The sequence below is a fragment of the Heliangelus exortis genome, chromosome 19, assembly GCF_036169615.1.
Source record: "Heliangelus exortis chromosome 19, bHelExo1.hap1, whole genome shotgun sequence".
In the NCBI taxonomy this organism is placed as follows: Eukaryota; Metazoa; Chordata; class Aves; order Apodiformes; family Trochilidae; genus Heliangelus; species Heliangelus exortis.
The window spans coordinates 12,036,343-12,052,908 of NC_092440.1; the positions used below are offsets into that span (position 1 = coordinate 12,036,343).

General features: G+C 42.7%; 1 protein-coding gene across 18 annotated transcripts in view; it reads right to left on the reverse strand.

Moving 5' to 3' along the window:
• Positions 1 to 675: 675 nt before the first annotated feature.
• ATXN2 (ataxin 2) overlaps positions 676 to 16,566 on the reverse strand; it is a 51,638-nt gene continuing 35,747 nt past the window's right edge. For 6 of the 18 annotated variants that reach the window (XM_071763494.1, XM_071763483.1, XM_071763493.1 and 3 more), the window contains 4 exons: positions 7,125 to 7,270; positions 5,819 to 6,046; positions 2,218 to 2,386; positions 676 to 1,330 (listed from right to left, as the gene is read on the reverse strand). In XM_071763494.1, the coding sequence (XP_071619595.1) occupies positions 1,302 to 1,330; positions 2,218 to 2,386; positions 5,819 to 6,046; positions 7,125 to 7,270 (572 nt within the window). In that variant the 3' untranslated portion in view covers positions 676 to 1,301. Of the gene's footprint in view, positions 1,331 to 2,054; positions 2,387 to 5,818; positions 6,047 to 7,124; positions 7,271 to 16,566 lie in introns of those variants that run through there. The other 12 variants (XM_071763489.1, XM_071763495.1, XM_071763487.1 and 9 more) reach the window with 3 other exon arrangements.

Here is a 16,566-nt window from a genome sequence, read left to right on the forward strand (position 1 = left end):
GATCCAGCAGCATCCCTTGGTTAGCCAGAGCAGGGTACAGACAGTGAGGACCTCCAGAGCTCTGCAAAACCACTCTGCACCTTGCTGAAGGGTCTGCTGGGGAGGCTTGGAGATGAGGAAAAGTTTACAGAGTGGTCAGGAATTGGAAGAGGCTTCCCAGGGCAGTGGAAAGGCTCAAAACCCCCCAGGTGGACACTGCACTTCAGGACATTGGCGTGGTGGGGTTGGGTTGATGACCTTAAAGGTCTTTTCCAACCTTACTGATTTTACAGCCAACTGCCTTCTTTTTCCCTTTTTCCCATCCTTTCCCACTCATTTCACTCAGAACCATCACCCTTGACTGCTTCCTTCTCCAGCAGCACCACATCTTCCAGAGTTCCATCACCTTAAGCCTCACCTTGGGGCATCCTTGGTGCCACCACCCAGGAAAGCAGGAGGCTGAGGCCCCAGGGAATCCATCCCGAGACAGGAAAGGCTTTAAAATCTGTAAAATCTCAAAACCTCCCGTTTTTGTGCCCCTAAAAGTCACCCACAAGGGCTTTGGTTTGGTGGTGGGGAGCACAGCCCCAGCCCAGCAGCAGCACCCAAGCAAAGCTCACCTGGCACACGTTGGCTCCAATCTGGCTGGGAAGCTGGAGAGAGAGTGATCAAACAAAGACACAGGCACTAAGTGGGTCAGTTTTTAAAACTTTTTTTATTTTTTAATTTTTTTTTTAAGTTTTTATTTTATATTATCTACAAAGTAAAAGTTTTCTTAACTTAAAAGTTACATCACTGTCTCACGATAGTGATTATCTCATCAAACGTGATTTATAAATAATAATTCATCAGTTTGACGATTAGAATTTTTTTTTTTTTTTTTACTGAACCTGTTTCAAGTTTAGTTAGAAGTAAAAGGGATCTCCAAGTCTTGATTTTTAGTGATAATAGCAGCAAGAATCACTCTTGTTACTTCTTTTGCTAGCTGATGAGTTCATAACTTTGAAGGGTCATTAAAAAATAAATAACTTCCAGTTTTCAGCAAGCAGAGTTGGGGCACTTGCAGGACTCAGATACAGTGCATGGAATTATGGAATAGCCCACAAGTTCCTAAATGCCTCTACTCAGTCCGAATCTCTCCCACTGCAAGATGAACTGTTAGCATTCCTAGTGGATGTTACAAGAAATCAATTTTTTTTTTTTTTTTTTAAACAAAATAAAATGAAATTCTAGTTTTCTGTGCTTCCAGTTGGCAGAAGCAGTAGAAGGAGGGTATTTGGCCTACAAAAGGTATCCAGCCTTTCAGTTATTCCAGATGAGCCTTACAACTGCTGTTGGTGGTGGGCTTGTACTGTAAAAAAAAAGTTCAAATGTAAATAATAAATTGGCAAGCCACACAACAGTTTGCTAGTAAAGTGGTCACAGGACAACTACCGAGCTGAACTTTTTTATTTTTCTCTTTTTTTTTTTTTTTCTTTTCTTTATTTTTTTTTTTTCCAACGTACAAAACAAAACCCTGCCCATCAAGATGTCCTTTGGATGTTTTGTTTTTTTCTTTTTCCCATACCTAAACCCTCAGAAAGCAGCCTTGTTCTGCTCACACATTCCCCAAGAAACAAAACCAGGCATCTAGTTCACTACCAAAGCCTCGAGGCTGTTTGGGAACGAGTAACAATAAAGAAACCTACGTAAGGTTAAATTTAAAGCAGAAAGAAGTCACACAGCACCTACTTTTCCCAAAAAGTAAAGCTGCAGAACGTTACTCTTGAATTCAAAAGGTTTAGACTTCAGTTCTCATTTTACTTCAGTGAGTAGAAGTCTAACAGCAACAGGCACCTACCCCCAGGCAACATTTTCACTCCTCCAGACCCATCGCTTTCCGATTTAATAAAACCCCCAGATCATTATAAAGCAGGCTACACACACTCCATCCCCCACGGCAAAAAAAAAAAAACCAAAAACCTGGAAGCTCACAGTCCCACAGTGCCAGTGTCTGCAGTTTTCTCTCCTTCAGCTCAAAAGAGAAGCAAAACCTTGGCTAAAATCAACCACACCCTGGGGCCGGCCGAGCGCGGCGCCTGCCACCCCGAGCGAGGACATCGCCATTTTGTGGGTTCGACTTTTTTTAGCTTTTTTTTTTTTTTTGGTTCTTTTCCCCAAATCTGGTTCATCAAACAGTTCTCCCTACTCCGACCTGGCTCAGTTAAGGTGCAGGTCTCCCGGGCACACACTCCTCACCTGAAGGGTGCGTCATATAGGGGAAATGTGTTGTTGTCGAGACTGGAATGGGCTGTAGTGCACTTTGAGCGATGGCGGCTTGGGGACCACCAGGTGGCTGTGTCGTCATTAGCATCATTGGAGCATGGGCAGTTGGGTGAGAAGGAACCATTCCTGACTGTACATGAGCCTGAAACAAAGAGCTCTTTAGTATAATGGTCACAAGGAGGCATCACTCCTGGCCACATGACTTGTCAAAAGTTTGGTTGTTCTCCGGCCGTTACCGGTAAATCCGGAGATTTTTACTCCGTTTTAACTAGGGGAGGGATTAAGCCAGATTTTTAACACACACACAAAAAAAAAATAGTAACTAAAAAAAAAAAAAAAAATTATTGGAAAAAAAGGGCTCAAATCCTTACTGCTGGCTCGGAGTCACATTCTCAATTTTAGCCATTTGGATGCGGAGAAACCGCCAGCATTAAATGGTGGGATACTTGAAAAAGAAAAAAAAACCAACAACAAGAAAAACCCACTTCAGCAACAAATCTTTAAAACATTACTGGATCAAAGCACCTCCTGTGCAGAGAGTGCAGACAGGAGCTTCTCACGCACTGGGAGGCTGCCATCCCTTCCCCAGCTGCTCCTTACACAACTCCAAATTCCTTCATGGTTCCCTGCCCTACAAACTGCTCTCTCCAGTGACCCGTGCCCACGTTCTCGTTCATCTCAGCAGTCCCTCTGAGATGAGTGATTTCATCCTTTTACACTCCCGGGTCAGCTTTGTTCTGGTTCCAGTTAAGCTCATCACAGTTAAGGTCCTTGTGCAATCTAAGCAATCATAGTTAAATCCCAGTGGAAAAAAAAAAGGAGATTAATCTCTGCCATGGCTGATCACCTTCTGGCAGACAAGTTCAGTAACTTGTCAGTTGGCTTCTTTAGCTCAGAGCAGTTCATGTCTCTAGAGGTCATCACTTTTTTTTTTTTTTTTGGTTCAAAAAGCCAGTAAACACACTAGGTTCTTAAAAGCACAAAACATTAAGGAACTCTTAAGAGCTCTCAGCGGGTTTCTCTTGGAAAAAAAAAACAAAAAAACCAAACCAAAACAAACAACCACCAAAAAAACCAACAAAACATTTGAATCTAAGGTTTGCTTTGTCCTTCTACCATATCCCATTAACAGAGACAGATAGCAAATAGTGGCTACAATTTTATTTCTTAAAGACAAAAGGGTTACTTGAAACTCATCACAGACATTCCTCAAACTCTTTATCAGACTTGCACTGTATTAGTAGCACTCAAGAAGCCTTTAAAGGAAGGAACTGCAATTCAAATCTCACTCTTGCTCTAAAAAAAGGCTTAGAAGATAAGGCTGTGAAACAGAAATACCTCTCAGGATCAGCACCATTTTTGCTTTGACAAACATGCTATTTAGCAGCCATCATTCTAAAGCAGCTATTCATATAGCAGCTGTATTCAGTACACACACTGGATCAAAAAATTTCTGCTGTGGCTGAAATGTTTTGCAAATTGGCAGCTGACAGTACTCTGTAATGAAATTTTAAGTACTGCTCCTCAAGTGAGGTATCTAACAGCTCAAGATTCATCTGATAACCTAAAGGGAAATTTGACTGATCCCCTGCGTGAGCCTATCTGCATTTCCTACTGCATGGTATTTCAGAATGGTGTTCAGAGGTTGGAAATGAGGCTGCTAAGAAACTATGAAATCCAGTGATTAGTTTCCCCACGCTGGAATAATTACATGCATTTGCAATTTCTTACAGAACTGTAGTTATTCCTTCATTAGAGATTTTGGAGGGAACTACTTCATTTTGAAGTTAGTCTGGTGTAAATATCATGGATTACAGATTGGAGTTTTCATCTGAAGAAAAACTGGAGCAGAGGAGACTGCCTAGGTCAAAAAATCACAGGTAAGGCAGGCTCTGCCTGTGACTGCTCAAAAATCCTGACTGAGTCAGTCCTAACTAAAAGCTGCATTTTTTTTTTATTTTTATTTTTAGGTTTATTAATTTAAGTGCTTGGCACACAGAAAGGAAGGCAATGGTCGCATCCTCCAGCACAGGCAGGGCCTGACCTGGACAGCACAGCTCAAGTAGAGTTTGACTTTTCATCTGGCCTTGACCCAAACACGCTCTGAGACCTGGCACTGAACGTGCCACTAACTCAGGAGCTTCCTGCAAGACCCTTTGGAAGGGCTGCACACAGGACACCCCCAGAAGCTCTCCAACCTTAGCATTCACACCAGGGCCATCACACCAGAGAGGAGCAAATCTCTTGTTCCTGGCAGAAAGCAGAGCCTGGGAGGAACATGGCAAGATGCCACAGTGGTTGTCAAAAGGTGGGACATCCTCTCCTTATCCTCCCCACAGTATAAAAGCAAAGAAATTGAAAGCCTAATGGAATAAAAAAGCTAAAAGCTCAACAGCAGTAAAAGAATTCCTAAATAACTAGTAATTAATTGGTTTAACTGACTGTCCCAGGGAGCAAAGATTTTAACAGAATTCTGCAAGGGACTGGACACTCGTTAGACTAACCTCTGTAATTACAGTTAGCCATGACAGCTCAAACTCCTGTTTACCTGTGTGAGAAGGTGGAAGCCAGACACCAAGAAGAAATTGTGCAAGGCTAATTACTGATTAATTGTCTGTTCCTTGACAAAAGCACACTAAACCCAGGAGATTCAGCAAACAGAAAATCTTTCTAATGCTGCTTTACGCAGAGCTCTTAATCAATCATGTGCTTCCCTTCCCAAATCCTTTTTTTTTTTTTTTCAGTGAGTCGACAACAAGAGAGCAGTGAAGAGAAGTGGGTTTCTGATCCTGAAGCAAGGACTGTTGTTAAGTTGCCCAACAATCCCCAGGCATCTCCTGAAGAAGCAGCTTGCTTAGAACCAGACCCATGCACACACACACACACACACACACACACACGATTTTCTTTCAGCAAGGATTGTCTTGCAGTCATCTGAACCCAACCTCTCCCACCTCCCATGGCAGTGCCTTGCTACTCCCTAGTTTATCCCGTGTAATATCCTTTATTTGGATGTCCTTGTAGAAATTTGACTACAATGCAGAGCCTAAAACTGCCACCAAAAGCAGCGATTCAGCCTTCCTCCACTCAGCTCTCACCTCCAACCTTTCTGTATGCCAGCTCTTCCTGTGATCATGCAGTGAACCTGAGTAGTGAACTGATTTGATTGAGAAATAGCCTAAAAAGGGGGGCAGGGGAGGTACACTTCAGCTGAATCATGTTCCCAGTCTGGTTTGCTGCATGGCCAAATAGTTCTGTGAGCAGAATGGTGGGGAGGGACAAAGGATGGGAGCCAGGGAGAGGGAAGAGAGCTCAATTTCTTTCAGTAGCAGTGCCACCTTAAGATGTCTTCATTAAACTACAGTTGTAGATGCACTGGGTGTTGGAAGCTGGGGTCGAAATAATCTTGTCAAATTCTAAATAAAACAATGTACAGACAAGAAACCTAAATAACACAACCAGGTAGTCTGTGCTGAGAGGTGACAGAATGGAAATCACTTCAGCAGGCCCGACTTGTCCTAACTTTGTGGCATTAAGACATTTAAGTCTTGGAAGGTTGTTAAACTGTGTTTACCTGGGGGACATGGGCCATGTGTGGCGGATTGGTATATGCAGGTTGAACATGGGAGGGATGAATGGTGAAGACTGTTTGTTGTGCTGTAGGAAAACTATTTTGTGGAGACTGCGTGTTGGAGCCTGGCGTCATGGAAGGTGGGGTTGGAGCTAGACCTGCGTGGTAAATCGCCGACTGCTGCTGGGGGTTTGCCAGGTGGAGTGCCTGAGCAGCCTGGTGCTGATGATGCTGCCAAAAACAGAACAAAAAAAAAAAAAAACAAAAAAAACAAAACAAAAAAAAAAAAGATCATTTAGGTTAGGGTGCAGAAGTGAGGAACGTTTAGTCTGTAAACCAAGCGTAAGTTTGCAAAGCTACTCCCAACTGGGACTCTTTCAAGTGGCAAGTCTGAGGATTACCACATCTGTGGGCATAAGGAAAGTCATTTCAAATCCAACCAGGCTCATCTTCTCCCTTCCACTAAAAAATCATGTGAGAAGGAGCCTGGAAAATGGTACCTAGAGTGGCAGGTAAAAAGGAGACCCTGGAAGCATGGGGCAGGATGTACTTCACCAGAGATTCTGCGTGAATACAGATTTTTCACTCTGAGGACAGACATGGGAATGGCCTCCCAGGGGAAGCAGTGGATTCCCCCACTTTGGAAAGTTTTAAGTCTGAGCTCGACAGGGTGCTGGGACATCTCATATAAACAATAATATGAGGAGGATTGGACCAGGTGATTCCTGAGGTCCCTCACATTCTGTGATTCCATGGTTACCAGTTGGTAACTAAAGCAGCAGCACTACCAGGAGGCCTATTCTGTTTTCAGCTGCTTCTCTAGGACAAAATACAATCAAAGGCTTCTCAATGTTCATCTGCTATTTCCAGTTGCAGCTCCACTCATATTAAAAGCTCTGACAAAATTGTGGTCCTTAATTGTCCCACAGGAACAAGCTGCAGCTCAACCCCTGTGAAGAGAACTGAACAGCAGGACTCCACTCCTGGTCCTGACTAAGAAAAAGGGACTGCCACAACTTTTCCTGCTGGTTTATCTGACAAAATGTCTTGAATCTAACACCTGTGAGTCCTACCCATAGCAAGCAAGTTACACAGCTCTACCCCCTTCCTTCCAAAAACCAGATGGGAACCTAGACAACTGCACATCACCTGCCACAGGCAGTTTGTTTGGGCAACTGCTCCACTTTACCCTTTTTCCTCTCGAGGCAATCAATAAATTCATGTCAAGCATCACACTGAGGAAACCTTTCAGCAGAGCACATTAAATACACTGGAAAGACATTTCCCCCCCCCCTCTGAGTCCTGTTACCTGCACGGGGCTAGGAGCAGGGTGGCTTCCAGTATGTTGGCTTTGCTGCTGGCCAGTGGGTGTAGCAGAAGGCTGAGGATGCGGAGGATGCGGATGCAGGGTAGCATTAGGGTGGGCATACTGCTGAGCAAGTGAGCCAGTGGAAACTAGGATGAAAAAGAAGAATATTAAACAACAGATACAGAACATCCACCTCAGCAAGTCACCATCTGCACTTGGAAGATTTCGCTACGTCTCAAACATACTGCAAGCACATCCCCCCCTTCTAAAGAAAAAATAAAAATTAAAATCTTGCGAGTAGCTGAATTATCTTACCTTGCTTTTGTGTGGTTTGGTTTTGCAGGAAAAGTCTATAAGCAACCATAATTAGACAGTTCATCTTCCCTAGTTTGACAATGTAACAGATACTACACAGAAAAAGCAGTATTTCATCTTTTGTTTTGTCAAACAGACCGGTTTAAAATAGCAAATTTCTTATTTTTCATACAATTTAGGTTTTTTCCTGAAATACACTTGGTGTTACAAGCCATTTTTATTTCCACCATCCAAAAAATTCTTTGGCCTTATACCTGGCTAACCTCACCATGCTACTCTTCTGGAAATTGCTCACAGTCCAGTCAGTGTAAAGCACACACACTGCATCTATGCTGGAGAGCTGGAGGGACACATGGAATACACAGAACAGCTGAGAAAACTGAGGCTGCTTGAGCAGCAAATTTTTGCTGAAGTCAGTATCTTGTACTAAAGTAAACCATTTTTCCTCTCCCCTCGAGAGTCTTTCCTGGATTCTTTCTGTGAGCTTCTCAACAGTGCCATGAAATTTCTTAATTCCTTGGAACAGTAGCAAATAAGGTACAAAATTCAAAAAAAAAAAAAAAAAAAAAGGAACAAACTTCACAAAACTTTCACACCAGTGAAAACTCCTCTGTTGCTACAGTGATATCAATCTCCAACACCAAACCAGTAGCACCAAGTCCCTCCTTGAGGAGGCCTGCCCTGTTCTGCTTCAAAATGGGCCACACTAAACCAATTTTTTTTTTTTTCTTTTGAGGGAATCCATCATGAAAAGCCATAATGAGAGCAAGCCTTCCTTTTCAGACACAGAGCATGCAACCAAAAAGCAAGACCCTATGAAAATGAAGATGCTTTGCCTATTCCCCTCGATTGCTTTTAAAACTTTTTCAACAACCAGTCCACAGTTTGCAGCTACACTTCTGTAAGTGTCAACGTGCTCAACCCTCTCCAGTGTCACAGCTTGCCAAGACCCAGGCTAGTCCTGCTGACAGCCATGCTAAAAGACCAACAGTGGAAGCAAACTATCAACTTGCACCTGAATCTGTTCCCCACAACCTTTCCTTATTTGCTCTGGTTCCTTTTTGTCCTCCTGACAAGGTAATTACTGCTTACTACCTCTCAGGTTACAGCTTTTTTCAATGGGGTTTGTGTTACACGAGGATGGCCAATGCTGTGCTTGTCTGCAACATCTTTACAAGTGATGGGGTTTCTGGTGGTTGTTTTCCTGCCCTTAATAAACAAACCTGAAAAGCAAGGCAGGGGGTAAGACCTGGAGTGCAACTGTGAAGCTGCAAGCACCTGCTCCATGGATTCAGGGCTGAGTTGTGCTCCTGTGAGTAAAACCTGCAGCTTTGGAGCTGCCCTGAGCTGGGCTCTGAGTTCACAAACACACAGAACTGCCTGAGAGGACAGAAAGGCTGAAAGACAAGATGGGTGGAGAAAACAGACAAAAACGTAGCTGCATCTGAAAGCACAAAACCAGTCAGCAAAAGTCTCAAAGGGACAGCAGCCCCACTGTGCTCCATTTGCCAGCCCTGACACACTACTGCCCTGTGCCAGTGCTTGTTTTCAGGCACTCTGCTTTGGTAGAGAGCTGAAAATACTAATTCTAAAATATTCAGACTCACTAGAATACAGATAGACAGTAATTTTTTTGCCCAACTGAGCTACTTCTCCCCTGTAAAGGCCACTCTGAAGGTCTCTCCTTTATATAACTACCACATCTAACTTAATCTCACCCTGCTGCCTTGGAAGCTCCATTAAACCTTCTCTGAGCCAATGGTCCAACGGGGATGAGAGCTACAGTTTCAGGCTACTGATGCACATGAACTTCATCCACATCTGTAACCCTCAGTTCTTGCAGTTTTGATCCTCTCATACTGCATGAGCAGGTAGGTGCCCTGAGGCATGGATGTACAGCTGTACCCCTACCCTGTCAGCATTTTACTGAGAGGGGTTCTGAAAACACCTCACTATGTCCTGTCCGTATATGCTCCAGCACTTTGTTATCCTTTCAAATGCAAGAAAAGTCTTATTAATTTTTTTTCATATCACTACCAAAATGTACTTTGCAGCAGCATCTCAACCATGTTTTTACTGGACTTTGAATGGCAGCTCCCTCTTACAAGGATTCCATGAAAATTATCAATGGGAACATTGATCATTTTTACAGTAGGAACTTTACGGTTTCTTCCAGTAGGAAAACTTCTCAACCTCCTGATTATACAACCCTCTGAAGAAGGCCAGAAGTTATTATCTCTGTCAGAGTAAAAGAAATAAATGCAGAGAGGGAGAAACTTCTTTGCCAAAGGGCATTTTACCAGAAATCCTCCTCAGCCACAGAGCTGGCACACTTGCCTACAAATGAACTTCAGCTCCGTTCAGAGAGAGGTTTTAAAACGTGTATGAAAATTAATTCCAAGTTGTAAGATATTCAAGGCTTCCCACATCCTGCCACATTATTTAAGAGCCCCCGAAATAATGTGGCCCTCCCTCAAACCATTCCTGCAATTCATCTTTCATTTCTTTATAGCCCAGAGAATAATAAACCAAGTTATTCTGAAGCGGATACATTATACAGTAAAACTTCACAATGAAGAATTTCTCTCTTGAAGAAACCAGTTAAACTGAGGAACAGTACCCTGAAGAGCAGATACAGAAGAGGGGGGGAGGATTAAGTTTTTCTCATAGTAGCAGTTCTTCCATAACCTAATCTCTTTGATCCATAGCTTTGCATTTAAAGTACCACATTCTTTATACTGAAGAATTCTCTATTTGCCTGGCTTCTCCTCTCCCCTATTTTGTCTTTAAAATATTCCTCTAATAAGCTCTATAAATTTGGTTAAAACTAGTTCAGCTGCTGCTGCAAATTATGTTTCAATAGTAATATTAAAAGTGTCTTTCAAAAAACATGATGTGGACACTTCTCTAAATCCTGTACTAATACTGCATACAAGTCAAGAATGGTTCAGGATGAGTGGCACCGAGTCTGAAACACATCCAATCCTTGTTAGTTCAAACTTCAGTCTCAAAATGTAAAAAAAAAGGTTTTCCATGCTTAGCTTGTGCAATTAATAGTTCCCAACAAAGCAATGAAATCTATGAGACCAGCAAGCCTGTGAAAGGGGCCTTGCAAAACAGCCATGAGAAACTCACCTGCTTAGCCACAAATAAAGCACTTTCACTGTGACTTTCTGTCAAGAATTTTTGCCTGCTCACTACACGTATGAAAGAGCAAATAAGACAGGAGATGGGGAGGAAAAATAATCACCAGCTATCCAACATTTCCCTCCCTCTGTCAGAACTTTGGAGATTTTCCAAATGGCCACCTAGTATCCCAAGAAAGTGCTGAGAAAGCTCTAGGAAAGGACACAGGTCTGCCAGCCCCAGCCCCCTTGCTGCAAGTAACCTCAGCTCATTCCAGTACAGAGTTTTTCTCACCCCTTATGTTCCTCTGTCCAAGAAATACTCCCTGGGCTCATGAAATTCTCCCTGAGCTCACCCTGCTTTACTTCAGCATCTTTTTCATCAGGTTGTTTTGGACTACTGAACTGCACTGACCTTGCAGGGCTAACAGGGTGAAGAGAAGTGATTCAGCAATGAAGTGAGCAAAAAGATCAGATGGATTGTATTACTGAACACCACTCTAGAAAAGTGCAACCCATTTTCTGAGAGGTGAATAAATGAGTAGTCAGCCACCAAACCCGCAGAGCTGAAATTAGAAGGAGGTCAAAGCAGCAGAAATCAAGCAGAACTCTCAGCTACAAGGGTATATGAGAAAAAAAAAACCAATATAATGTAATGCTGTCTTTTCCCGTGGTAGGGATTTCAATGGTGGTCATCGTTGGTCATTGTCCAAAGCTGCACTGAAGAGCCTATTTTCAAGAACTGACCAGTGAACAAACTTCAAAAGTATTGCCAGACCCAGTAAGATGGTGAGGATAACTACATTTAAAAGACCTGAATGGTAGGAAGCAAAGAAATAGCAAATGTTTCTTTCATAATACAAACATTTCAAGAAAGCCATTTTACACAGGTAGAGTGGACTTCACTCAACAGATTATCCACCAAAGGAACGAGCTGATCAGTGGTATTTCAGTGCACCAAACCAAGAGGCATGAAAACAGGACAGGTCAGCACCCTACAGCACCAGCTCATGCAGAACCATTTCTGAACGAGGAACACAGGCAGCCTGCTCCAGAAGAGATTTTTGGAGAACAAGTGGTATTTCTCCCATCCCTCTAGCATGAGCTAACTCAGAAAACCCCAGCAGAGTGCCTGCCTGCTGTGGGCTGCAGGGACCATGGGCTGACAGCCACAGCAACTGCAGGACAGGAGCACCTTGAAGAACACCCTAAAACTCCAGTTCCCCTTTCCCATGTCTTAGGTGACAACTACAGCTCATCCTGCTCCTTCCCCCCCACGAACCAGCTTCCTCTGATTGGTGTAAACACCAAAATAGAGGGCAGGAATTTGTAGTTCTCCACCTTGCCCTGTACTCACACAGAGCCCTAGTCTGTGATAGCTGCTGTGTGCTGAGAACAGCAGCCCCTCTCCCACCACTTGAGCTGATGGAGGTCACCAGTAACACCACAGGGGAGCACTGGTGCCAGGGAACCTCACTGGTGATGTTCTTCTGCTAAGGAGGAAGCAACCAAAGGTACAGCAAGGAGCCCTCTCCTATAGGGTCACTCTACAGCAGTGACACCTGCACTCCTCTGGTGACACCGAGGTGACATTCCAGCTGCCCTCACTCCACCCAGGAGCTCAGAACCCGAGCCACAGGTTTTTACAGACAGGGGGCACGTGATACTTCCCCTTTTAGGAAGCAGATCAATTTGCCAAATTTAAAAAACCTCTTTGGGGCATGAAAGAAAGGAGTGAGGCAGCTCACCTAGGTGTTAAGCAGAAGCTATCCACATGCAGCACTCACTTCTGGCAGCAGATGGAAAGACTGGCTAGTGAAGTTAAGAGAGATTTTTTTCAGCATGCAAAACACATTTTTGAAGACTGACAAATCAGCTTCCTGTGGTCATATAAATCTGTTCCACAGCTTCATTCTGATGGAAAGGAACCTTCCTGCCTTTTCCACATAGTGGTTTGGTGCAAGGAAACTTGTTCCCTCAACACGTCCCATTCCTTTAACATCTGTTCTTTAGAAAGTGCTTTTCTGTACAATCAAAATTAGTACAAAAAACCCAACTCACTGGCAAAGTAGAAAGAAGGGCCTGTCTCCTTGCTGTATGGTATTTTGGGACATGCTGAATTTGGGAAATAGAAAGGTGAATTAGCCTCTTGCCACGTGCATACTTCCCGTCTTCTGGAAAGGTCAGCATCATATATATTTTTTTAATTTTTTTTTATATATATATATATAAATATTGTAGAACCATGCATATATTTTTATTTACTTAGGTGCTACTAGAGCTGGATATTTAATTTTACAAATGAGTGGAGATGAAACAACACCAGTCTCAGGTAAGCCTTTCTTCTAAACTGTGACACTGAGGTCTTCAGTTCTTAACATGAAAATAAACTTTTTGTCAGTTAATGGTCTCTTACAGTCCACTGTAATAAGAAGGTTAAAAAGAAATTACGTTAAACCAGAAATTGGCCCTTTGCTTTTTCAGCTCTATCACTGTCATTCTTAACAGTTCCAAGACACCTTTGGTGACTGGTTCACTCTTATTCCCTGGAGAATCCTCTGAAGTTTATATTATATCCACCATTGTACTATCAGGGTAATAGAATTTACTCTACTGCTGAGACAGAAACCAGATAAAGTTAGAGACAACACCAGACCAGTAAAACATAATGCAGAAGGGGAGAAGGGAAGGGAGAATGGGGACAGGAACGACAGCACAAAAAACAGAGGAAATGCATCCGTATAAAACCAAGGTCTGGTTTTACACAAGTTTGGTTTTAAACACAAAAGTGAAGTTGTTTTGTTTTGTTTTTTTCTGAGGGCTCCAGTTATCTGCAAACACAAGCAGTTCAGCTGCACAGCCAAAAACTAACAGCAGGTCATTGTCACAGGAGTGAACACATCCACCCTCGACTTGGAGCACCCAGTTTTCTACTGATGGCACAAGGCAAGTTTAGGTCTTTGTGAGACACAAACCAAGCACTCCAACTGCAAACCGTGGCCAGCAAACTCTCCCAGCCCAGTGCCACGGGTACCAGGGAGGTGACACGGAGCCCCAGCTGGCCAGGGAAACCAAGGTGGGTTCAGCAGGGTAAAAGCAACAACTCCAGGTAGGTGTGTGTGGCAGCTAAAGGTGGGTGTGCTGCAGTGCCTGCATTTCAGACTCTCCTTGAGGACATCTAAATGGACCAGGTCTCCAGAAGGTTTGAGCTGAAGTGGGTAACGAGACATTTTTTAATCTCCTGGCTGGCTGGTGGGAAGATTAAGTTGCTTCAACATTGTCCTTCCCGACTGCTTTTTTGAGGGGAAAAAACCCCAAATGGTTTACACACTGCTCCGTCATGTCTAGAAGGGTCTAGAGGTGACCAGGCAGCTCAGCTGCTCTGCTTCTCTTGAGCTCTTGGCAACAGCAGGTTGGGAAACAGAGGCAGGACACTGTAGACTGGCATGGAAATCCCCAGAGTGCAGAAATATCCCGTTCACCAGACAAAAAATATTTCTCTTTAAAATGGAAGAGTGCTTATCAGCAAGTGGAGGTCACCGTGTGTATTTGGGATTCAGCTATCTCTTCAGGAGACAGGAAGGGACACAAAACCCAAACTTTTGGCAGTGAGGGCACTTAAGAGATCAACAGGAACATCTCTTCACTGGCAGGCAGTTACTGCTTGCCACAGACTCTCACAACTTGTCTCAAATCATTAGTGAAGAGGGGAGTTTCACCAGAAAACATTTCACACCTTAAGAAAACTTCATAAGCAGTGCCCCCCAACCCCCACATCTCAGCATGGTTCTCCTTGCAGACATCTTCTCTCTACCACAAACGTGGGGGGAAAAAATAATTGTGTGAATTTTGCAAGAATTATACCAAAGAAAGCACTAGGACCTCGAAGGATAAAAGGGCAGTAGAGCCCACTGAATCCTGCTACTAATGGAGGGAAAAAATAAACTTTAAAATGAAATAGTATATTCTTTCCAAAAAATTAAGACAGCATTTTAAAGAGCCAAAAAGAAATCTGACAACTTGAGCAAGTGCTCCAGCAACCAGAAGCAGCAGTGGTGGTTGTTTCTCAGCAAGCTGTTATTCTGTACTTTCACATAAGTTTTAAGAGAGGAGCAGAATCAAAGTGCATTGATATATTTGGTTCAAAGATACTGTGGGTAAACTTAAGGTTCCCAAAATACAGAAATTTAAGTTATGGATACTTTTTCATAGTCACTCAATCAGATGTGAATGATTCCAGCATGTTGTTCTTTACTCCATAAGCAGCTTCTATTTATCACCTCAGGCATTTCTATGGTTTTCCCAAGTGTTCCCACGTGGATAAATGGAAGCTGAAGTGAACACGTTACAGATGGACACATTTTCAGGACACACAATCTGTCTAGGCAAGGTCTTAAAGTCCTCAGCACGTGGAAAACTTGCAAAAATCTGCACTGTATCAGAAGTCATCTCATGTGTAGCCTACTGCAAGCTGTGCAGGTTCAGGGTACATTTGAGCCAATTCATGGTCACCAGGCAATAAACACATCTGAACATGGCAAGAACATACTCTTTAAAAAAAGGTCTCATATAGAATTTATGATCCAGCTGGGTTGGATGGTTTCAGTAACAAGAATTTCAAGCACTTCATCATTTACTGGGAAGGCAGGAGAGTATTTAGAAGAGTCACCAAGCAGCTACTTGAAAGGACACAGGAGGACATGCAATTTCTGTTAAATAGGTGCTCTGGGAAAATTAGTATTTAATTACATGGCGGAAAAACACCAAAGAATTCTCCATTTTGACCCAACTTAGTTGTTTGTACTGGTAGGCAGTCACAGACCTACACCAGATAGGCTAAAAAACCAACACAAAATGAGATCTCACAGTTGTAAGTTAAAGTTATCAGTGAAAAAACTATAGAGACATCTGATCAAAGCCAACCAAGGGAAGGGACCAGTACTTCAGTGCTGTAGAGCCCACTGGTTACAGAAGATAAGGATGGTGCACAATGGGAGATTGCTAGGAAGTCACATGCAACCATTCTGGATCAAATCTTGGATTATCTCGTGTTTGGTTTTATTTTAATTAGGATTTGAGAGGAGAGTTTTCACCAATAAAGGTCTGAAAGCCTTTGATTGTTCACTTTATGGGAATTCTATTTCCTCTGATGAACCAGCAAACAGAAAATCTGTTTACAGGGACACCTCAAGCACAAGAGTTGAAAAGATCAAAGTAATACAATTAGCAAGGACCTGTGAGAGAAAAGACTTAATCTCTACAAGTAACTTCCACTTCAGCTTCAGCACAAATGAGCTGAAATGTTCTTCTTCCAAGTGTCAAAAAAGGTTTCTCTCTATTACTTTTGCTTCTTAGCTCTGTTACCACACGACTGCAGAGATCTGACAGGATGTTTTCAGATGGGTAAGACACAGACTTTGGAAAATCAGAGTTAATTTCACACTAAACTTCAGATTCTTAAGCCTTTTAAGCTTTTGTGACACATCAGGGACTTCCATTAAGCAGCAGTGTAAAACTAGGCACCGGAAAACATACAAAGATGTCTAAAGGTACAGAAAATCTTTTATTGGAATCTAAGTCAATAATATATGTGACCCAGTAAAAGTCTTCCTCAGATACTGTAACAAGTATTGAAATGCCCCGTTTTCAAGAGACCATCTGCTGTTTTGACATTTTATGACAATTTCCAAGCCATCTAGCAACCTTGGTTCTACCTCTTTCATGTGTTGCAGTGAGATTTTTTCCTCTGAATTGGGCATTGGTTTATCATACATTTATCAAGTTCTTTCACATTTTAATTTGTAACAAGGTAACCCACATTTTCAGCACTTCACTGTAAGGGAAATACTCCCATCTGATAATGCTGGAGACTAATTGTCAAAGTCAGAGCAATACATGAGCTGTTCCATATACTTATTCTTGACTTACCAAAAAAGAAAGGTAAGCAACACAGGTTTTATTTTGCTTTAAACAGCAGTGTTCATACTGTTAATAAATGCTAG